General features: G+C 34.0%; 2 protein-coding genes across 2 annotated transcripts in view; both read left to right on the top strand.

The window, feature by feature from the left end:
• htt (huntingtin) overlaps nucleotides 1-11,094 on the top strand; it is an 88,725-nt gene extending 77,631 nt beyond the window's left edge. Inside the window, exons 47-53 of the mRNA XM_071585390.1 lie at nucleotides 431-752; nucleotides 1,866-2,013; nucleotides 2,976-3,108; nucleotides 3,622-3,784; nucleotides 4,710-4,870; nucleotides 6,263-6,350; nucleotides 8,655-11,094. Of these exons, the coding sequence (XP_071441491.1) occupies nucleotides 431-752; nucleotides 1,866-2,013; nucleotides 2,976-3,108; nucleotides 3,622-3,784; nucleotides 4,710-4,870; nucleotides 6,263-6,350; nucleotides 8,655-8,759 (1,120 nt within the window). The 3' untranslated portion in view covers nucleotides 8,760-11,094. The remainder of the gene's footprint in view (nucleotides 1-430; nucleotides 753-1,865; nucleotides 2,014-2,975; nucleotides 3,109-3,621; nucleotides 3,785-4,709; nucleotides 4,871-6,262; nucleotides 6,351-8,654) is intronic.
• Nucleotides 11,095-15,770: 4,676 nt separating this feature from the next.
• On the top strand, nucleotides 15,771-24,155 carry Sgt1 (suppressor of G2 allele of skp1). Its single transcript, XM_071584643.1, has 6 exons — nucleotides 15,771-15,835; nucleotides 15,923-16,117; nucleotides 16,254-16,361; nucleotides 19,350-19,440; nucleotides 22,648-22,853; nucleotides 23,494-24,155. The coding sequence occupies exons 2-6, from the start codon at nucleotides 15,944-15,946 to the stop codon at nucleotides 23,599-23,601; spliced, it is 687 nt and encodes a 228-aa protein (XP_071440744.1). The 5' UTR covers nucleotides 15,771-15,835; nucleotides 15,923-15,943; the 3' UTR covers nucleotides 23,602-24,155.
• The last annotated feature ends 461 nt before the right edge of the window (nucleotides 24,156-24,616 follow it).

Raw genomic sequence — 24,616 nt, 5'->3', positions numbered from 1 at the left:
TATCCAGCTCTTGTGGGTTTGGTTATATTAAACGCAACTCCTGTCAACTCATCTCAATGAGTTTCCCTCCATTATGATAGCAGCAAAGCGCAATGTTTGCCAGAGACTCGGAGGAGATTATCTAAGACTATAGAAATAAGTAATAAGGAGAATAACACTCTCTAGTTTCACCTTTTCACAGTTCTTTTGCTGCAGTTTTAATTAAGAATTCATCAAGACCCATTTTTATAAACTAACAGCCAATTTTTAATTCCTGGTAGGTAGTGCATGCAGATCCCACTATTGATAATAAATATTATGCCATATATCACTCAGGTATTTCAAAATATGTGATTTAAAAATTAACACATTAGTCTATCACTTCTGAAATGACATGCTTGCAAAATGGGCCCAGAATGCTGAATTACCTAATGAATGGTTTTTTTTACAGATCATACGAATTGGAACACCATGAAGAACATACATTGCTCCTATGGGCATTGATATTCACCCTGTTGCAGTCTTTGGAAGAAGGTCGAGAAGAAACCATACCACTTCTTTCTTCACAGCCATCAGCATCAGCACACCATTCCGATGGCAGAGAGGGCACTGCTTCACTGCCACCAATTCTCCGTCTTGCACTATCCATGCTTTCTCATGTTGCTTCCACACCTGCATCATCCCCCACATCTTGTGGGCCTTTCAACCCTTTCTCTTCCTCCCCATCAAAATCTCACTCCATTACTCTAAGGATATATTTGGCACTAATGCAGGTATGGATTATATGTTAATCAGTTTAATATATGCTTTGGGCCGATAGTGTAGAGTATCTGTCATATGCAGTTGTTCCAGCCACTAAATTAAATCAAGTGATAATATCCAGTTTTCTTTTATGTTCAAATGAGTGTGTTTGCAGTGATAAATGGTGTTGGTATGCATATATAAAGGTTGCTGCCAGTCAGGCCATATGGGTGTGAAGCAATGGTTGAGATTGAATGATAAGTCAAAAATGTTACTTGGCTCCTTTGTGATAGACAGTATTTTCTTATGAGGAAAGCATTCTTGCTTCCTTCATGATACCTCTTATGAAAGCCTTCTCATCTGTGGACCGTTTGCAAAGAATTGCTGATTGCAACATAAACAATGTTTATTTAATAGTTTGATTTGGCCTTTGAAGAACCCAATTAAATTCAATTTCATCATAACCTTTACTCAAATGATAAACCTTACTGAATATTTTACCTATATAATATATTTTCACTATATACATAAAATGACAATTAATGAAATTACTGTTCTCTTCATTTTTATTGTTCTTTTCAATCCTAAAATGTTTATATTCACATAACAATTTTGTATGTTTTCTTACGCAACACACTTTTATTATATTTTCACAATTTCTCAAAATTGCATTTCTACCATGACTACGAATGCCTGTGACATTGTATATACGGTGTTTCGTCACAACATCTTGTTCCTTTAAAAGCCCCAAAATTTCAGAGTTTAAGAGGACGCCTCGGTAGCTTAAGTGGCTAAAGCACTCGACCGGATATTGAGGGATCTGGGTTCGAATCCCAGTCAAGGCGAATGATTTTTACGCTCTGATATTGTTGCATTATATTTTTATTATTTAATCATTCTATTGTATGTTCACTTTTCATTTGTTTGCCTCATTGTGTGTCTGTGCATTTCAGTATTATTGTAAAAGGCATTATTGCCATAAATAAAACATGTCAAATCTAACAGCTGATTGACTGGACACCACCTGCTTTATTCCATTCTCTTATCATAAATAGATCATATTCAAACCAACTTGCATCAAGGTTATTGCTTCAAAATTGTTTGATGTTGAATCTTAATGAACTTCTCACATTATATATCTCAAGGGATTGGAGCGCCTCATTGTTTCTGGATGTCCTGTTGGAAGCCGTGTGAGGATAAGTGCTGCCAGTTTAGCTGCAGAACTTCTCAGGCATACAAGTCCAGTTGTAGCTCTTCCAGCATTGCAACTCCTTCTTTCCTGCATGTATATGGGTACGAAATAATAAACCTAATTTATAATTTTCAAACAAATAATCCACCATCTAGTTTATCTCAAAACAAGGTATCTTAGTATTCAATAGCAAAGGAAATTCAATGAGGGAGGTGCAAAGAATTATGAAATTAGGTGATGTTATTATCTATTTTCAGGTTTTGATTTCCTAGAAGGGAGCTTATTACTGATAGAAACCTGTGAGGTCATTATTATAAAACATTTTGGGTCTCAATTAAAAGCTTATTAGGCCTGCAAATATATGAATTGGGTTTGCCAGTGTATGAATATAGTTTTAGTTATATAAAACAGGTGCTTTTGGCAGTAGATTGCTTTGGGCATTATGTAAAAAGAGTTACTGCTGACTACCTGAGCTATCATGGTCTTGGCTCAAGCATATTTGCCCTGTTGTTATGATTTTTTGGCACGAATGACATAATAATTGTTGGTTAATAAGACAAAATTTCTGGGTACCTTGAGTGAAAATATGACATCAAATCAAATATTAAATGTTTAATGAATTGAAATCAGTAGTTGATCCTGATAGCAAAGCAAAATTTGTATTAGGGAGGTGAGAGAGGATTCCCTATCATGTCACATTTAGAGTTACTCAAACCTTCTGTAGTATTGGCCCTCTAGGCTTAGCTATAACTTTACGAATGTTCCAAGGAAACCAAAATTACAATAATTAAATCAGGTCAAACAAGCTAGTGAATTAAAATAAAATCATGAGAGCTGATAGCAGAAAATTTGGCATGTGCCATGGGAAAATTACATTGTCCTCGTGAAATTAGGAACTAATTTTATTAATCCATGGAAATCCATTACCTTCCTCTTTGGGCATACAATTTACAAAAAGTTTTATTTTCTTCTATTTCCTAATTTACTTAACCTACTATTGAAGAAAGGACAAATATAGTTTTTGTATTTGAGGTCACTTTTTAAGACTCTAAATTCATTTCAGGTTTGAATAATGTGCAGAGAGAATGGAGCAGTATAGATCAGAAGGGAGAAGTGCCTGGTCCTGATGCAGTAGATTCTCCAAATCCAGAACATCTTCTGCATGCAATGGAACAGGCTTCAGCTCTGTTTGACAGGTTAGTGATCCTCATGTATTTATTTTTTCATGCTAAATATGCTTTATTTTCCTCGTCAAATATGCTTTGCTGAATTTTAAATGGAAATTAATTATCATAAAAAAGTGACTTAATTGTTAATAAAGAATAATTTCAAAGTTACCTAAGTGTTTAGTCACATTTTAAATCAGTAAAAATTATTTCCCAAACATCTATTTTACTGCTTTTCCAGTATAAAGTGGGAAAAACTTAAATGTTACATTTTTGTCTGATTTGACCTTCAGTGTGAACTGATATATAATTACTCCACAGTGAAATCAGTCTTGGAATTTTTAGCCACATCATGTGTCATAAAACCATTATTCTTTCATCTTAAATGTTTGAAATGTAGCTAAAATTTTATTTTAGCAGTCACCATATTTTTGGGGACTGACGAGTGTTGACCTTGGCATATTATCATCACAATGAAGAGAACTTGAAAGCATCGTCTTAAAAATCATGGAAGTTTTAAGCATGCATATCTGTATTCTTTAGGGTCAAGAGAGGCTATCCATTTGAAGTGGAAGTTGTATGTGGTGTCCTCCCTCTGCTCCTGACTCATTTCTTCCCACCATCAGAAATTCTCACCAAAGTAATTGGTGAATTTCTCTCCAGCCAGCAGCCCCACCCTCGACTACTGGCAGCTGTGCTCTTTCAGGTAATAGGTCATACTTTGCTTCAATTTTCCCTAGATGGTGGAGTGATCTATGTTTTATTTACAGCAGGATTACTTTTGAATGCATCACGAAGAATGTGCCACAATAACAGAATACTCATAACCTCCATCTCATTTTTGCCATCCCAATGTCCCATCTTTGTCTCAAGGGAATAATGTCAGCGTAACATAGATTGACTAAATTGTGCCATCCAACAGTGCTAGGATAACTGTATGATGCATTTACGATATAAATAGAAGCTCTTTCTTCAATATTTTTCATTACTGCTATACTTGTCGCTCACGTATATTTTTAAAAAGAATCAAAAAGAATTCTGCAGCTCATTTATTTACTTAAATTCACCAGTGAGCCCTTTTCATTGATGAAATAGAACTAGAAAATAGTTTTTTTTCCGTTCACATGGGAGAGTTACGTCTCACATGGAAAAGGAAAACTGTTAGCATAGCCCTACTTTATTGGCTGACAATTTACTTTTTTAATAGGATTCAAATGGTTTAGATCATTTCTATTCACTCCATTTTATTCAGTGTTTAATATATTTATCAAAGATATTAGAAACCTTCTACCTGTGTATTTTCAGCTACATATGTGCAGATAATCTTACAATTCATCATGTTATAAGATACTGATATAATTGTCCTATGCCTTAAAATGCTATTACTTAACTTGAAAATTGGTATGACCTAAACTGCATGAATTTCATTCATGTAGTTTAAATTGTAGTTTGAAAATGGATCAGCATTTTATTTTTTTAATGGTCATGGGTCAATTAAGGTTTATTGTGAGTGATAGCATTCCTTGACTATGATATGATTATTTTTTAAATTTTATTAACTTAGAATTATCAACACATCAATTATAATTATGATAATGTAATTGAATATTTTACATGAAAAATAATTACAGGTTTTTGAAAGTGCTTGTCAGCAGTCCCAACTACCTCTTTTACAAGAGTGGGTTGTTCTGAGCTTGTCAAACTTCACTCAGTGTTCTCCAATGGGCATGGCCACATGGTGTCTCACATGCTTCTTCATAAGTGCCTCAACTAATCCTTGGCTTCGAGCTATGTATCCTTTTTCTATATATGGATAATGAATTGTCAATTTTGAAAACATTAGTTTTTATTATAATGGTCAATGGTTTAATGGTACAATTATTGATAATATTTTGGAATCAGCCACTTAGTTACTTCAGGTATAAGTAAGTGTGTTTATGAACAACTTTCATTGTTTGCAGACCTGTAGACATACCTTTCAAAATTGTCCTCGGACACTTCAAATGGATTACTTTTATTGTCATCTTTAAGGGGCTGAAAACCAGCTTTCCCATGAATTAATTTTAGGGATGGTTTGGTTGAAATCAGATATATTTGCATTTAAACTTCAAATGGTATGCTACACTAAATTTTTATCACTTCAGTAGCACCTTAGGCATCTACTATTTCACCGATAGAAGTTTCTAATATCTCTTGGTTCAAGAAGGAATTATATCACTCATGAAAGAACTTTTCATTTGAATATTACATTTAGTTGCATTGTGATGAATTTTTAATTCAACCATTATAAAGCTTTTGTAAGTTTAATACATTTAAATAACTCAAGGAGCATGATTGAAAAGTTTTTTGTCATGGCAGTCAAAATATTTGCCTCTGTCAGTGTAAAAATTAGGAGCTATATTAAAATGTAATGATTGATTTCAAGAGTGTGGTGGACTTCCCACTTAAGAGTAGGGCCCAGAACTTGAAACAGATGTTTCATCATCCCCCATAATTCCATCTCAAATGGAGCCTTTTGGTGTTGCTGAAGGTCAGAGTTTCTCTTGTGGGGTTGTCTCCCACTCCATTAGGTATCCATCCATTAGAAATAATTCTTTGGAAAAATTATTGGTATTCTTACTACCACAGATCATTCACAGAAATCAGTCATTGTGTGATCCATTTCTTTTAACCATCTACTCCCACATACCTATAGATATCCTGGAAATAATGTCCGTGTTAACTTAATAGCAAACAATCAGTAGTCCCACTATTGTTGTGCATAATTATTTTAAAAATTGGTTATCCGTGAATTATAGCTATTATTATTATTATTAGGTAATTAACATTTAAGGTAGCTTTTGGATGGACACTCCGAATTTTCTTGGCCTCACCTAACAAGACAATCTGAAATCCCAGACTAGAATAAATTTCTTCAATTCCGCTTACATTCCACCTCCCTTAATTTCATCCTACATATCTTTTTCCTACCCCTACCTCAACTGCATAACATCCTTCCCTTTATCAGTATTCAACATTAATGAATAAAATACAAAGGATATGTTCACACTGCTCATCTATCATTTTGTCGTGCAACTTTTTCGTTGCATATTTCTGGGCCAGCCCTAAAGTCCAGGCATTATATATGCCGTTTTTTTTCAATTCTAGGCATGTTTATATTTGAAATCCCTTGACATTGTAATAGATTTCCACATGTTCAATCTCGAATTGGCAGATGCGAGTTTGAAGACCGGCGATTGCTATGCATTGCTGCCTCTGACTTCTACCATGAGGTAATGTTGAATCAAGATTTAAATAAAAAATTGGTCTTTTTTTACTGCCATATGTTTTTTAAGGTAAAAGTCGTCCACTTTTTGAACTCCCCATTTCACATGAAATGCCTGCACTATTTGCAACAATATTTCCCTAATTTGTTCTGCATGTTGACAAACTAGTATGATTCATAAGATGCAAAAGGCACCTCAAAAAAATGTTTTACTTTTACTTTACCGAGTATTAATACTTGAGGGAAAAAAAGTTGGTGTACACAATGTGTGTGTAAATTGTGGCATTTTAGAGCCTGTTTAAGGAAAAAAATATATGTTGTGTAATAATTTCCTTACTTGGGGATGTTAGTTTTATAAACTTAATTAATTTAAGTTACTTCAATAAATTTTAAACTTAGTTATGTTAAAGGTTCAATTAATATAAGGTAAACTCTCAATTATCCATGCTATTTACTCCCAGCACCTCAAGATTTTAATAAAATTACCATGGTAAATTTAATTAAATGCTTTGAAATTTCAATTTACTTTTTAAAGTACTAGTTTGGAATACCTGGGCTTTCTTAAATGTTTTTTCAGAGAATCAAAAGGTGTCAATTGTATTTAATGCTTTAATTTAAACACATGAATCCATATCAGACATCCTTTGTCAACATTCATCCTTTGCCTGTCAAATGTTTTTTCCTGGCTACGTGATTGGTTTAGTTCTCTGAGGAAAATACATCCTGCTTTCACTTTATGATAATTCTGTGTTCTTGTAAAAACTATAATTCCACCCTGATGCAAATGGAAAAAATTTACTTAGATGGCTAAAAAATGACAATTAATCTACATGACTAGAAAAGGAGTGTCTGCATGAATGTTTATCCATTTATATCACAACAATATTTTGCACGGATAATCAAGAGTTTACTGAATACCAGTTTCAATATAATACACACTTGAAAAGTATCTTGACAGTTTAGGCAATAAATAATTTGAAATAATTACCACATATAACCAATAAAACTATAATATCTATCATTCAAGTTGAATGCATAAGCTTTTTATGTAGTATATGTAATGTAAAATACCTTATTGGGCAAATGGGCTGACACAAGCAATAGCTAAGTTAAGTCTTTGATATTTTTCATTACAAAACATAAATGAAGTATTTTAAATGGTAAAAGTTCCTATCAAGAATTAAAATCACTTGATTTTCCATGTTTTACATCAAAATATCAATTACTCCCCATTAATATCTGGCAGTATTGTCCACTTTCAAAGTCATTCACAATTTCCATGAAAATGGAGAGGTCATGAGTCAAGACTTGGTTGGAAGTCATATGGATCCTTTTTTAAGTGGCTATATGAATTCTCCATGCTTAAAACTACAATTTGATTAAATATAATTACAGATACTGTTCTATAAAATTTCTAATTCATTTCTATTATGCTTAAATATTTCTTTTTTTCAACTGTTGGTCAATATGAGATTAATGCGTATTTTATTTATTTATTTTAAAACATTGTTCACATACAGCAGTGGCGCCATTTTACAGTGAAAAATATAACAAACATAAAAGAGGACAAAAGACAATAACAGCATAACAATAACAACGAGAACCAAGCATGGACCGGGGAAAATTTTAATTTACTGAAAGGTGGGATAAAGCCTCGGTGGTGAAGTTGTGGCATGATAAGTTAAAGGGGTCGACAGTGTGAGGGAGTGAATTTAGAAGGGAGGAGAGGCGAAATAACAGTGAGCGCTTGGTGAGAGATATTCTAGGAATAGGCAGATGGAGTAGGGAGTGGGTGCGGGTGGATCGGGTTGGTATCCTGAAGTGGAAGAAAGATAGCAGTTCAGGGTAATCAATAGCCGAGTTTAGGGTGTTGTAGAGGAATTTTAAATCAGCTTTGGGGACTAGAAATGGATAGGGAAGACAGAACAGCATTTGAGGACATATTGCGGTAATGTGGGACTCTGTGTTTGACTATTTTGGCAAAGAAGTGAGAGATGCAATCAAGGGATTTAAAGTTAGTTGGGGATGAGGTGGACCAAATGGGGGAGCAATATGATATGATGGGAAGGACAATTATTGAGAAGTATGAATGGAGTGCAATTGGATCTTTAATTTCTGTGAATACCACATTTATTAATATTAAATAATCAAATATTCGAAATAATTAAGGCAAATTAGTCTTAAATTACTTTATTATGTGCTTTCTTTAAAGAGTTAGCATAATCTATTATGTTATGAATGACGATTTAAAAATTCTTGTTTAACCCTAACAAAGCTATAGATGAAATTTAATGAAGTTTTTCTATTTCAGCTAACTAATGACAGCCAGAAGCAAACTTTCCTATCAACATTTGGAACCGCGGCAAATGTCCATCCACAGTCCCCTTTTTCAGACATTGTCACTTGTCTAACCTAAACATCTTTGAAGTACAGTCCATATCAATAGTAATATGAATGATAAGGTTGTAATGAATGTAGAAGTCTGATGATTGTTCATTGCTGTATTAGAACTCCAGTGATTTAGTAGGTTTCGAATTATAAAAATGCATTAGACTAACTATAAAGAGTACATACTCATATGTTATGCTCATTGCTTTTTATAAGAGGAAGTGAATCTTTGCTGTACCAATTATTTTAAATTATTTCACATTTCGATTAAAAACTCAGAAAGGTTAGTGCGCCTATTGGTTCAAAATGGTTTTGTAGATACTTGCTGCAAATAATGTGGTTGTGTTTTACTGTTTCATGTGCATATGCCAAATATTTTTTAATATTTCAATTTTTTTGTTACATTTTTTTTCACTTGTTGCAATGTTAGATGGAGCAATAATTTAGCCTGAAGAAGTGAGAAATCAACGCAATCAAACTTTTTTTATGATTTTGATTGTGGATTATTGATAAGCAGTAGCAAGTTGCCATTCTATTACACAACTTGAAATGCTTTAATGTGAAATTATATTGTTTCCCATCACTTTCCCCCTCCCACCATAAGTTATTTATGTTGAACTTGTCACCTCATAAATAAAAACATATTTTTTAATTTAGGCTATAATTTTTCTCGGTTTAATTGGTACCTGTTTGGCCTTATCATTCTTAGTATTCATTCTTGGCGGGCATTATTAGTCAAAATTATAAATGTTATTCTTATTTTAATTATCGTTTGAGACAATCCTAAAGTGTACATTCCCAAAAGATTTCACATATGATCTTTTATTAAGAGAACAATTATGATAGTCTCTAGGAGAAAGTAGGAGAGTTTCTGTTTCTAGGAAGAACGTAGTGAATCCTTAAATTTCTTTCTCTCTCATAAATCTTTTCTGGTGTAGGTTCACATGCTTGCATTTTTTATTATATTTTCAGGGATGCTCTATAAATACTTGATGATTTCTCTTAAAAATGCATTTACATTGCATGTGTATTAAGTTGTATGGTGAAGTCTGAAAAATTTCCTTTCCTTGTCTCACGGAAAAGTTTCACATTCTATTTTATGGAGAATTAATTCTCCTTCTAAGTCATTTTTAAACTTTGTAAATATGTAAAATTGTCTGTACATGTCACTGTATCGCTTATTTTCCATTAGCACTATATAAAGTGCATGAAATGGAACTGTATGCTTGTTGAAGGGAAGATTATATCTGGTTTTCTATTATTATGTCATCAAAACTTGATTCATGCCATTAACATGCATAATAGAAGGTGATTTATTGTCATTAACAATTAAGAATGACATTGCTTCAAAATATACTTTTTATTTTGTTGTGTGAAGAGTTGTATATTCATATTCAATGATCAAGAGTTGTATATTCATAATTTGAATGAAGGACAGAAAGTTTTTTAAAATACTTAGTGTTATTGATTACTTATCATTTAGAGAAATCAAGAGAATGGATATTGACTTTTTATTGAATAGGTATGGGATCACGCATGAGTTAAATTGATGTCTTCAGATGTGGGTTTCTGCTTTGTTTTAGCAATTAACTGTTTGAAACATGAGAGATTATTTTATCTAAAAGTTATAAAAATAAAATGGAACATATGAACTATGTATCTTTGTCAGAAAAATTGATTGGTTAATAAGTCAGAGCATTTTATGACTTTTGACTTCACATAGTTACATATTTCATGTTCTATGTAGAAGTATGAAATTATCTTTGGCTGTGGTACTTGAAGAAGTATTTCTTGTTAAACTAATGTTTGACATACATAGTAAAGCATTCCTTGCTTTTCCACGTAGGTATACAGTGTAAATACATGTGCTAAATTTAAATGTTAAAGAAATTTTAAATCAATTTTTTCTTAAAACTGGTTGATAAATGCTGTACTATAAATTTCATTTGAGATAAGATTTTCATAGAAAAAAATAGTATAAAAATAGTATTTATTATCTTCTTACCAGGGAATCAAATTATATTAGCATGCCTTCATATATTTTAACAAATTTCTCTGATTCAAATTTATTGCATTGTTTTACATAGAAATATGAACTCCAGAAGTATAAAGCCTGTTATATTCAGAACTATTTTTCTTTTTATTACTATTATATATACCATGTAATTACTGTGGCTTTCATAGATAACTATACAGAACTTTGTTACCGTTTACTTTGCTTTCTAGGTTGGTATTTATTAAATTCTTACTATAGAAATCAATTTCTCAAAAGCTTGAATTAATGTTGTCGCTTATTGCCCTTCCTTCTGTTGTAATTTTTAGTTTTTGTTATTCTATGTCAAATAAAATAGTAAATAAAAATTCTGAGGTGAATTTATTTATCTTTGTGTAATAATTCTTTCAAATTTTGATTACCACTGTTGTTTATTTGGAGAAATATACCTCCATGATTGCATGGTCACATAAGGTGAATGGCTATTTAAAAGTCTTATGGACTAATTTGTTCTATGATCATATTACCTCATGAAGGTGCATCATGGTGCAAGGTGAAGGTGCAAATGCATCATTTTCTGAATGTAATCATATTGTGGTTTGAAGGAATGTATGGCATGTATTTCATTGCAGATATTTTCCAAGTGTTGATAGAAAAGTTAGTGTGAAAATTGGTTGCTCTTATCTCTTGCAATGAAAACCCTGGCCTACTAGAAATTTTCAAATTTCATGGCAACACCTTCATCAAATTATGAGGGCTGTCCAGAAAGTAACCTCCATTAGTCTATCAAAAATACATGGAATTTATTGCTTTCTTCTCAAAACTGCATATCTACTACTATTTTATACATATTCGCCAAATAGATTCAAACTTTTGTCATATCCTTGAACTAGTTTTCCGATTCCTTCAGCATAAAATTCTGCTGCCTGAGATCATAGCCAACTGACAGCATCTTGAAGTGTCTTGTCAAGACGAGCACAAAAGTGGTAGCATTTCATCCAACACCCTAATCCTATTTTGACCCCTTCTTTGCTTTCCTAACATTCTCCCCTCTATCACAGTCCTTAACATCCCACTGCTGGTCAATATGCCCTTCATCCATTTTTCTTACCTCCTCATGATTTCTCCCAACAATCCTCTTTCTTCAATTCTTTGCCCACCATACCTAGCACTTCATTTTTTTCCTTTCCATCTATTTCACATTTCAAAAGCCTCCAATTTGTGCCTATCACCCTGCCACAGTGACCATGTTCCTGCACCCTACATATTTACCCTCCATATCAAAGTTTTGACGAGCCTTTTCTTAACATCCTTACCCAACGTCCCTATAATCAGTTCCCTTCTTTTTATGAAAGCTTCTTTGCCTAGTGCAATTCTCCCCCTAGCGTCCCTACTATTTTGACCATGTTGCTCCAAAAATCTTTTGAGATACGTAAACTGTTGTACCTGTTCTAGTTTTTGTCCTATTCGAATTTAACCGTAGCCTTCCTCTTTCTGGAAAATCAAATAACCTTAGCTTTATTCATTTTGATTCTCATACCATATCTATCACATTGGATTTCCAATTCACTCAGCAATGCTTGCAACCCCTTGGCTGACCGATAAACTAGAGCTTGGTCATCACCAAACATTACTGATTTGAAGAATTCCCCTCCGACTTTTATTCCCACCTCCAGTTCTTCCAATGCCTCTTTAATCATTTCCTCCACATATACATTGAACAGCACCAATGATAATGGGCAACCCTGCCTAACACCACTTCTAAGACTGCTCATCCAGACTTTCCATTCCCCACTCACACCTGAGCAGTCTGAGACTTGTACAGGTTGCGAATTAGCCTCCTGTCCCTCCAATCTATTCTGATTTTCTGCAATTAACTCATTAGTTTTCCCAATTCACTCTACCAAATGCCTTTCCGAAATCTACAAAACAGGGAAATATGTCCTGATTGTATTCTATATTCCTCTTGATTAGTGATCTCATTGCTGCAATTGCATCGTGTGTGCCTCTCCCCTTCCTAAACCCAAAATGATCATCCCCCTAGTAGTCATTTGCTCTGCTGTCCACCCTTTTGTTGATCCTGAGAACTACTATAGCTGCCTGCAGAACTTATAGTCATGTAGTCCTCACATTAAATAGCCTTTGACGAACCACAGATTCATTAAATATAGATAATACAATTAGACATTGGATGGGATGGCTAAACTTCAAACTTTTGTTGCCAAGCAGAAGAGCAAAGGTGTGTAGAAGGTGGATGTTTTCGCATTGCTCAGGAATTCTGCCAATTATCATCTCTATTTATTAATAAAACAGTTTCTGGCATGGCTTGGTAGAAAATCTTCGTATTGAAAATAAACAACTTGGCTTTTCCACAGAAACACAAATTCTATGTGGAAAAGCCAATTTTCAATTTCAATCTCTATTTATCATTGGTTTTTAGGTTATTATTCTACATTTGAACATTAGCATTATGTAGTCTACTGAGCCAATAGAATATAGGCATTAACAGTTTCTGGGAGTAATGTTTTGTAGACCCCTTTTAGTTGGAAGAGCCCTAATTCTTCAAATGGATGAAGATTGACGTGTAAAAATCTCATTGGAGGGATCATTAGAATTGACGAAAATTAATCTTGTAAGATGGAAGAAACAATCATATTTATTGATACATACGTAGTTAGTGGAACTGCTCTGCATCACAAAATGTATGGGTTTTTCATAAAGTTTTGGGAATCACTCATTAAAAGGTGGATATTTACCATTTAAAAACATTTTCTTCGCCTGCATCTTAAATTTTGGCAATATTTCATCAAAGATAATTTGACCAGGCTGTTTTAATTGGTTTCAAGATGGTCAAAACCTTTTCTTACAGTTGGAACTGGCAAGGTTACATTTTCACTCACTACCAACGTATGTGAGCAAGGTGAATGTCATCCACGGACATTAATCCAAACTCAAGTTTGAGGATAGAGTGACCATGCAATTCTTGACTCATCTCCAGATCTGTTTCCTGCCCATGCATTAACCCAGTGATGGCTTGGATGATAAAAAATCAATTTTGTATTTCTTTTTTTAAAAAAGATACTGTATTCTGTATTAAAAAGGGCTGTATTATTTGGTTTCTCTCATTTTTCAAGTTGTGTACTATAAATAATGTTAAAAGAGATAAAAATTATTCCAGCAAATAAACCTTAAATTCATTGAAAATGATGGTTTACAAACTTTTCCATGGAAACTGAAAGTAATAAATTGTGGTTGGCAAACCAAAGATTTGGAAATTGATTTCTAGGAGATGAAGAATTTGTCTTGTAATAATGTTACCAACGAAACAATTTTTCTCAGCGGCACAGCTTGCAATTACACGTCTTTTGATCAAATTCTGATGGTTGCATCAAACATTACATTACGTTGGGATATATCACATTAAAAATGGAGAACAGTGATTGTATTCTTATTATCCATTATTAAAACTATGTGGTTACCTGATTATTTCTTCATAACTCCTAGCACTGACATATGTATTCAATTACCTATTCCTTACAGTTCTTCCTTGGCTTTCCTCCATAATCCTTTTCCTCTATGTTTCCTTTAATTATGGTCTTCAGGAAGCTATAATTCAGAATGTGTCCAATAGGTTTCTTCTTCTTCTGATTTCCTTAAGCTTCACTCTTCACTGCACTTACAAACACTGCAAACAATTTTCTCTAACTCAATTTTTATCACCCTTTTGTAGGAAAACTTTCCATTGCCTCCAATTTTATTTCATCTTCTATCCCAATAATTAATATCTCACTAATAGAGAAAAGTAGGCTCCAGAAATAATTTTTAAACGGCTTTATCATGCCTATGATAGTGATATTTGCAATTAGCAGTTGTTTCCTCTCTAAGTAAGCCATATTCACCATTTCTTAACTGCTTTCTATACCCCCCTTACTTCTCCTAACACTAGTGATCTTGCAGCCGAAAAAGCAGAATGCTTCCAGTGTTTCTTTCTCCGCTATTACTTGGGGATTCTCTATTTCAACTGCATACCATTACTTCAGTTATAATCTTCTTTACCTTAAGATTGTACATCTTGATCCCCATCTTGACCGGAATCCTTGTCAGATCTTACTTCTTCCCTGCTAGTATGACTATATTGTCCTTTGTGTATTCATATTCCATTTCATTTTTCTTGTTATCATTAATTGCCTTCTCAATATACAATTAAAACCAATATGATAATAAAATTTCCCAGATGAGAGACTTCCTAGGGTGTAGGTACCAGAGACTTCAACAAAGAAAAAAAATAGCTGAGCATGAAGACAGAAGTTGTTTAATGGAAGTGTACATAGCCCATAGATGCTCCACATGAGAAGCCATTTCATGCCACAAATGTCTTAGATGCAGCTAGAATTCAAAGATACGATCGTCAAAATAGAAAAGGGAGATGGAATTTGATGCCTAATACTTCACTTGGAAGACTAGAGCCCCTTCACAATTAAGTAGCAAGCTCCAATGCCAGCACGATTTCCCAGGCTCAAATCAAATGGAAAGGACTGACTAATTTAATCGGTTTAAAGATTTCTTCGAAAGGTATATTTCCTTTATTTTGGCTTTATGAGCGATAACAAATTACCAATAACTTAAATTTTACGGCTACTCATTGATCTCGAAGTTTCATCTAATATTTATTATTAAATTTAATATGACTTCAAACTTGACTATGATCATAGAAACAATATAAACAATTTAAGCAATTATATTACGTGTCAAATGGTAAAAATAGAATCAATGATTGAATATTCAAATAATGAGTTCAACTTGAGGTTAAACGAAGTTATGGAGGCTGCCATTTTAAGTTTGTAAACCGCGCCTTCGTATCAGCTATAGTATTGCATACAGTTTGTTGTGACTGCCTTATATTTCGCGTCCATTATTGTTTTTAAAATAATAACGATTTATCGTTTCAAAGCAAGCATTCAGAATTTTATCTACAAATGGATTGACGAATATTATATGTATCCTTGCCGTAAATCCGTTCGGCCGATGCTGCCCTCTTCTAAGTGACGAAAATTGAGTAACTATAAAGTGTAAACACCAAGAGGCTGACTGCTCAGAAATCAAGGATCGGGGTAATTTACTTGCAGAATCGTCTTTGAGTCGCGACATTTGAAAATCAATTTGTTTAATTTTTGCCTTCTTATGTGCCTTCCTTTTAGGTTATACTCTTAACAGGAGTCATGACCGATGCGTCAACGGAGCCAAGTAAACGTGACACTGATAGGCTGACCAGTCAAGTAACAGCGATAAAGATAAAGTACGATTGGTATCAGACTGAAAATCATGTCGTTTTGACGATTCTTGCGAAAAATGTTAATCCGGAAGATGTGAAAATTAACTACCACGAGACAGCTGTAGGTGCCACTTTATCTTACGTGTGCTCTTCTATTTCCTCTAGTTACTTCTGAGGACCTTAAATAAAATAAAAATGGTGAACTTATCGTACGCTTACGGCACATCAAATAATTCTAATCTCTATCACTATTTCAGCTTAGTTGCTCGGCTAAACTTCCTAATGGAAATGAATATTCTCTAGAATTAGATCTGGCGCACAGTGTTGTACCAGCGGAATGCTCCCATCGGGTGCTCACCTCAAAGGTTTGCTATGCATTATTTTTATTTTTTAATACCCCATGTTTTATAATCAAACACGATATTATACCTCACAGCACTAGTTACAAATTTTATGTGATATCGTATAATTCTATCGTAATTTTATTGTAATTCTAAATTTACACTATAATACATCGATTAATAAATAATTATTTGTATTTTTTATGAAATAGTAAACCTACTTACAAATCGTTAAAAATGGGAGCTAGAAAGCCAGAAAAGACGGAAATATGTGGAAAGTCAGTTTTTCCTGGCACAAAAAAGTTTTCCCATTAGAAACAAAACCAGCTAAAATAGTTTGGGAGGAAAATTGTGTTACAAAATTTCTTAACGTCAGTTATATTAAGTTTGTATTCGTGTACCATTATTTTATCCGAGTTTAGGGAACTGATAAACGCCAATAATTTTTGGTAGCATTTTAACTTGTTTCGTGTTGCAGATTAACTTATTCTTTCTGCCTGTATAACCTACGAGCGAATTTTATTAAGGCTAGGAAATACCACAGAACGAACATATATTAGCCCATTGTGTAATGTAAGTGTTACCCTGATTTTACTACTACTGCAACGCTTAATTTTATGCGACTCTTGCAAAGCAGCACTAAAATGTGTGTCATGACAGTTCGTGTTTCAGCCGCCCGATGACTTGTCACGGGCTGACAAATTACTTGTATGAAAAACTTGCGGCTTCTTTCTCTTTTGTGTTAATAGATTAACATAAATAAAATGAAAGTAACAAAAAATAAAGTATATTTCTGCTTGGGATTGTAATATTCCCCAATCAGCTCAGTTTTCGCGATCCCAATATTTTTCTTTGCGGAAAAAGTTTCGTACATTGCGCGACAACGGGATTTCTTTCCAATTTCACAATAAAAATAGTACATTATTCCATGGCAAAATAGAATACGGTAAATGCACTTTTGCAAGCTGGTGCAATTCCTGGGGATAAAAGATAAGAGGAACGAGGAGGAAACAGAAAAATGAGTGTAACCCATTACTTCAGTGGTTTTTTTCCAAAATGAAGGCGCCTGTTACACCAACTACGAACGGTATATCCAGTTGCAACTGCCAAAATTCGTAAGTTTGAACATTTGAGCTGGCCCTGGTGAACGTTGGGGCTTCAACTTAGCCTTTCAATCCAGAGCTAGTGGGTTCAATTACCGCCTAGCTTGGTCTCCCTCCACCAATACCCAGGGGGTTTGTGATTGTCCATCTGTGCTTATAATCTATATGAAAGGTCCAAGTGATAGTTTTACGAAGTCATGCAAAATAAAAATTATTTTACTTCACCTGCACATGCTAGGCTCAGCAAAGGATGGTTATAAAAAGTCATTAAAAATATTGCAAGCGACAATATTTAGTTCCATTCATTGATACTGATTTATGTAATATATTCTCTAATAGTTGCATGGTTGAAACCTTTAAAATTATGTAAGTTTCAAGCTAAACTTTATTGAATGAGCCTTCATTTGATTGGTTTAAAATGGTTCGTTTATTAGTTTTCCAATTGGATGCAAGACTGGTTATCTGTAGCCATCCATTTTTCTCTATGCAGTGACAATTTATTAATACTGATTAATACTGCTGTTAATTTTTCCTTCTCAAATTCCTTTTTCTTTGGCCTTTGAATTAGTTTTCAATATCGAATTGTCCGTTCTCTTTTTTCCATTTATTATGCTCCTAATCCATCATCCCTTGAGGTATTATTGTTGAATCCATGGTTATTGTTATTTGTTTCCACATAATGCTCTATGCCATCTCCTCTTTTGTATGCATCATTGCACAACATCTGCCCATTGATCTGTGCCATCTACCTCGAGTGCCGTTTTTCAAAATATTTTAGAATTTGTTACGCTGCCTCTTGTCCATTTGACAGCCATGCTCCACAGGAGTATTTTGATGCACTGTTAACTCTCCAAGTAAAGAAATATATAAATGGGAAACATATGTATGAAACTTTGGGATGTCTAAAGTGTGTTTTTCCTAATCCATCAAACTTGTCACATACAAATTTGTCTCTTTGAAAAAATACATTCACATCAAAACTTATTTGAACGTAGAATAACTTCAACTATAACCATGAAAACATGTAATCATATTCAGTCATTTTCATAACATAAGTCATTGAGCATAACTTTGACCCCCCTCAATGCTGTAGGGTAGAATACAAATCACCAAAATAGTGTCAATATTCATATATTGTCTATTATCATATGATTTTCCACCTATACCCATTTCGAAACTCATGTGAGACTCATTTCAAATGGTATCATACCGTGGAAAGGTGAACTCTATTGGTGGTGTATGGTTCTTACTAGCCCCCCCATTGGTCTACAATTTGTGGTGTGTGGTTCTTATGTAATGCTTCTTGATTTACTTCATTTTTTGTAATGCCTCCATTACAGCTTTTAAAAATCTCTCAACTGCTTAAGCTATATCTGTGTAAGTTTAATATCCTTAATAATGCTTTCCGGCAAGTTCATGAGGCATGACATTTTTCTCAGAATTCAGCCTTAAAGCAAGAAAATGTCTTGGAATGCTTGCTGTTTAAACATTAATATTGCATTTCATGACTGTATATAATGCTGTGGTTCACATCGTGTAAAATACTAATTGGATAAAATATAAATAAGACCTAGTAGATAAGCCAGAAATTATAATGATCACCACTATAAATGTAGGAGATATTTTTAATCAACTGTTCTTCAAAATGCTGCTTTATATTTGAGAGAGCGTTTTCCACACCCTCCTGACATGACATTTAGAAATGTTTATTTTTTTGATACTAAGAAGTTACTTGATTATGTAGTAAAAGAGTAGTCCTTATTGTCTTGTTTAGCTTTTATTTAAAGTTGAACTAAACAGTCCTGAATTTTCTTGGCAATGCAAATTTTGGGGACACTTAGGTTATATTAAGGATCATCTAGCCAGAAAGTGCATTTTTATCATTTGTTCTACTTTTTATTTTTGTTAGATTGAAATCAAGTTGAAGAAAAGGGATGGATTCCGATGGGCTGCACTGGAAGGTGATGCTAAAGCTTCTGTTGTAACACCAATCCCGGCAGGTAAAGGAAAATTTAAATTTTTATTCTTCTTATTAATTTTTCTTTCACAAACTTTTATATAGTGGATCTGACCACATTAGCCAACATCATCAAAGCTTTACAGCTCTACTTTTTTTTGCTCTATTGATTGTGGTCGCAATGTGGAAATATTCCCATGGGCTTTTGTTAGCCAGAATTGCCCTTATCCCAACTTATATCCTTACTTTAAGCATCAAGTTTTCTATGCAGGCTAGTTGGTGATTCACCATTTCCTAATCACAGAATAGATGCTGTTTATTTGTGCAAGAGCACTGGCTTTAGGTGGTTTTACGTTAATTTAGATTTATGAGAAAACATTTTGGCATCACTTTTTTATTGCATTTTATTGCATCCGCATTTCATTTTATACCCTCACTACTATGTCTAAAGTTCGAGCAAAGATCCTATAGAATGCAATAAAAAAAGTGGTGTATATGAAATTCATTGTGAGTGTGGAGCAATTTACATTGGTTAGGCAGGCAGAAGTTATTTAGGCAGATAAAAGTCGACACGTAGTGAGGAACATAGGAAAGGCTATATTACAGGTCATACTAATTCTTTATTTGCCAAACATCTACTTGATTCCAACAATTTCTGTGACTTCGACTTCAAAGTGCTTCACAACTTGGATATAGGGAAGAAGCTAGATGCCATGGAACAATTAGAAATCATGTGTCGCAAGGACTTGGAGCTCATCAATGAAGTCCAATTTTTATCTTCGCCCTTCCCCTTCCTCTCTTTCTCCTTCCTACAACGTTCATGTGATATGTGATCCCTTGTCCCTACTCATAGGAATTCCCCCCCTTACCAGTGCATACGAAGACGATGCTTTCCCGACCAAGGTGGGAAGCCCTGACTCCCCTCCTTCTTTCTTCACGGACCAGGAGGGTAAGTTCTACACCGCAGGACCAACCCCCTCATCGGCAATTTAAAAGTAAGGAATATCCCTCCTCCACCCATCCGCTAAACCTCACTTGGGCATCCCCCTCGGAACCATAATATACAAGTGATCCCAAACCCCTAATAACCAGTTATACCCTTTGCACTGTTTTGCCATTTGTGCACTGTGCTCCTTTGTAGATTGATAACATGCGCTCAGTCAACGGCCACAGGTGAAAACCCCCCCGACGTCACCCACTTTCTCCACGGCCCTAGGAGTATGGCGTGGGACACACTCCCAACAGGAATTCCCCCTCCATCCAGCTATGACGTTCTCTCCGAACTTCGAAGGTCTCTGCACCTACTTACTTTGTCTTCTCCATCCCTTTCCCCTCCCCCACTCACATACATAGTTGCCCATGCTACGTTCCACCTTTCCTCCCTCTTCTCCTCTTTTCCACTACCCTCCCCTTACTTGCTTTTCAGCATATACACTGGACTCTGAGTGATTACTGTTACCTGATGATGATGTAGTTACATTGAAACCACTCACATAAAATTTGATTTTGTGGAAAATTGCCAATTTTTAATGAATCATGATATTCCGTCATATCATGCCTGAAATCTCTTCTTATTTTGGCATCACATCACCCTTTAATGTAGATTCATGCTCACTGGTTAACAAAATCAGCTTACATATTTTCTATTAACAGTAGAGAACCCATTAGTGACATGGCAATAATTAGGTACTAGTTTACCAAAATGTATGAGGTATATTTTGCACCTGTGGCCCAAGTCAGTAAATTTTCTCTCCAATGATAAAGGAAGACATTTTCTTCTGTAGAATTATCCTGTAGCAAGTCTGTATCTGACATGAAAACTCTTTCTGCTAACCGGAAGGTGTAGGATATTTTGGATTCAAAGAAGTTTATGGAAGAGGAGAAGTTCTGATTGGGAAGCATTTCACAAGCCAATGAAGTCATTTGTTGCTAGCTCTTTGCATATTACATTACCAGGTTCCATTATGGGCAGATTGTACATAATGGCTTGTATGAAAGAGTTGGTACATTTTATAGATGATAAATATTATGATAAATTGTTTGAGAATGTTACAGAATCAATCTACCGGAACATTTGAATAGGAAGAATAATTCCTAAAGATATGCCATTGTTATATTAGTATCAACAAAGTTATTTTTGGAAGTAGAAAATAGGCATTTTCATAATTAAATTAAGAATACCATGGATTGAAAGATACATTGCATTCTTAATTTAATTAAAATGAATTTCCATAAGGTTGAGCCTGGAACAATTGAAGGTATTTTCATATTCAAACATTCAAGCTAATTGATATTTTTATTTTAATGCAACCAATACTACCAACATTAGCTGTGCTGCTATCTTGCGTGTTTGCAATGTAGGAATAGTGATTGTTGTATGTTTACAACTATTAACAATATCCAACAACTAAATCCTGCTCGTCACATAAATTATAATTATTGTTTACCTGAAATGGAAATTCTTTAATCTTAAACAAACCAACCAGCTGAATATTGGCACTACACCAAAACACAATAACATTGTGATGGGCAAGGTAGGGATTTGATAATCCAAGAAAACATTTTTGAGAAATATCGAAAATTCTTCCTCTGAATTATATCTCATTATTTTCATCTAATTACTCCTAAGATGTAGAATTTAATCTCACAGGTCCATAGCATAGCTTACAATTCCTGAAATAATTGAACAATCACTCTTGGAGTATGCATTTTCTCCTAAGGAGAAAACTTAAGGACTGTCTCCCTCTCTGGTTTGATGCAATAGATTCCCATCTGAGTCTGTTGCTTCGCAAGTTATGGACTTGTGGTGGGAGACTCATTTTCTATGAGAGATCCATCTTTCTCCTACCTCAGGAGAAACAAGTTAAAGTCTTGGATTTGGAGATTCTTATCTCGTGGAAGATTGGGAAGCACATTCTCAAGAGAAGCGAGTTACAGCCGTAGGCCCCTGAATTGTGCTGTTATTATAAAATTGTCCTTTTGAATTTCTCTTTTCATTCAATTCTAAGACAATTGTTGGTTTATGAATGAATTAGTATGAGTTAATTGAGTCATTTGAGTGAATTAATGGATTTTTGATTTAGGAATAATTTATTCTATATTGAGTATAATCTTATGAACAATCACAACAACTGTCAACCAGATTAGTTGTAGAAATAGTATAACATATGATGTTATATGGTGTCAAGTTTGATGCTCTACCTTCATATATTTTATCTACCATCTATTTATTTTAACTTAATTGTTTCAGCCTTTCTTAATGCCCCTACAAGCTCAGGCCCACCAAAATACCCAAGCTCTGCATTGAAGGCTCATGATTGGGACAAATTAGTTGGACAACTCAGCAAGGAGGAGGAAGAAGAGAAACCCGAGGGTGATGCTGCTCTTAATGCTCTCTTTCAGAAGATATACACTGAAGGAAATGATGAGGTTAAGAAGGCCATGAATAAATCATTTGTGAGTGAATAATTATTTCTTATTTGTAGTTATGATAAAGTTTCTTGTCTCCCAGTATTTCTCTTCCCTGTATAAAATATTTCTCATTTCAGTGAAAGAAATCTTGTTTTTATATTTTAAAGTACAGTGGCAATCTTTATGAGTGCTTAAGTGAAATTGGACTTGGTTAATATTAAGGTGGTTTGTAGTGAAAGTTTCATTATCAGTTATCAAACTATTATTTTATTCACTAAAAAATCACCATTTACACTTGTGGCACACCTCAATAATAATATGTAAAATCAAGGAGAGTGTCCGCAAAGTATAATGGAAATAACATTAAATATGCATTCACTAGTATGGAATCGGAAAGGTCATCTAAAAAGTGCATTTGCATACAAATAATAATCTAAAGTCAAATGAATTGATTACTTGTGAAAATTTTCTATGCAAAAATAGCCATAATAACCCTTTTTGTAAAGTCTTCCATTTGATTCACGCTTTCGCACCCTGTGCAATTTTCATTTAGGTTTCTTAAGTAATTTGTTTGCTGTTACTATTAATTCATGGCATTTTAAATGTTAGCATCAGCATTAAAAACTTAAGGTTTCTTTGGATGTATCTCTGGGTGATAAATTACATATGATTATTTTATTTTCAGATGGAATCCGGAGGCACAGTATTGAGCACTAATTGGTCAGAGGTAGGAAAGGATAAGGTAGACATGAAACCTCCTGATGGCTTGGAGTGGCGTAAGTGGGACAAATGAGAGCCCTGAGGCATGTGTCAATCATTGTCTTGGAATGGCTCTTAAGCAGCTGCAAGACTGAATATTAAATCTGCTAAAGTCGCTCTAATTTCACTCAAATATTGTTTCTGGCAAGTAGTAATACTTCCCTTTGTCATTGTCAATTGTAATTATTTTATTGTCGTTCTTTATTATAAGGGGTGTGAAAAACACATATCACGCTGCAGATTTGTACTTTGTGATATGTCGAGTACTTGGAAGAGACGAATTGATTACTTTGAAAACCTGCAAGTTTCATAGATTGTGTTGGTTTTTCATACTTTTTTTAGCTTCCTGTGGAATCTGCTATTGCCTTTCTGTACCTTTCAAGCAAAAATTATCAGCATAAAATTTCACCTTATCCATGAATATGAGAAAACATCAATTTCATCTCATTAAGTTCAAATTGTAAAAGATTTTGCATTAGTCAAAGTGCTGGGAAAGTTGCTGCGTTAAAAGTTATGCATGACCCTGTAACTTTTTTTGTTAAGGTCAGAAATGACAAATTTTGATAAATAAAATTTGTATCAATTACAGATGGCTTTTGTATAACTTTACATTCATAATTACTTGTTCAAAAATATTCTAATGATAATATAATTTTATATATTTATGCTAACGTAAGGCTAATGCAATATGATAAAATTTCTAAGTTACAGCTATGCTAAACGTGTACATTGTGATACTAATGGAGTCTAATTGGAAAAATTGTGGCTTTCTTTTAGTGTCAGTTTTGATAATTTGACTGTACAAAACGTACTCAAAAAGAAAGGGCCGTTTGGTTATTTAAAAAAAATACATTCATTAGAAATAGTTTATTAATGATGGATTTAAGTTTTCTACACACTTACTTTACTTTTCTAAATGCCTGGCCATTCTTTTCTAAGCACTTTCCCGAATGATGCCTCAGCTTCTTGAATCCATCAGCATAGAAGTTTACCACCCAGGAATTGAACCATGTGACAACGGTGGTCTTGAGTTCCTCCTCATCTTCAAA

The sequence above is a fragment of the Hetaerina americana genome, unplaced genomic scaffold (assembly GCF_022747635.1).
Source record: "Hetaerina americana unplaced genomic scaffold, ioHetAmer1.1.p SCAF_2, whole genome shotgun sequence".
In the NCBI taxonomy this organism is placed as follows: Eukaryota; Metazoa; Arthropoda; class Insecta; order Odonata; family Calopterygidae; genus Hetaerina; species Hetaerina americana.
The sequence above is the reverse complement of the archived record's forward strand: the minus strand, read 5'-3'. Positions and strand labels throughout refer to the sequence as shown.

Excerpts from the sequence above, each read along its gene's own strand:
- Sgt1 (XM_071584643.1), top strand. The coding sequence starts at position 15,944 with ATGACCGATGCGTCAACGGAGCCAAGTAAACGTGACACTGATAGGCTG. Across the intron at positions 16,118-16,253 it reads TTAACTACCACGAGACAGCT|CTTAGTTGCTCGGCTAAACT; the intron begins GTAGGTGCCACT and ends TCACTATTTCAG. Across the intron at positions 19,441-22,647 it reads TGTAACACCAATCCCGGCAG|CCTTTCTTAATGCCCCTACA; the intron begins GTAAAGGAAAAT and ends TAATTGTTTCAG.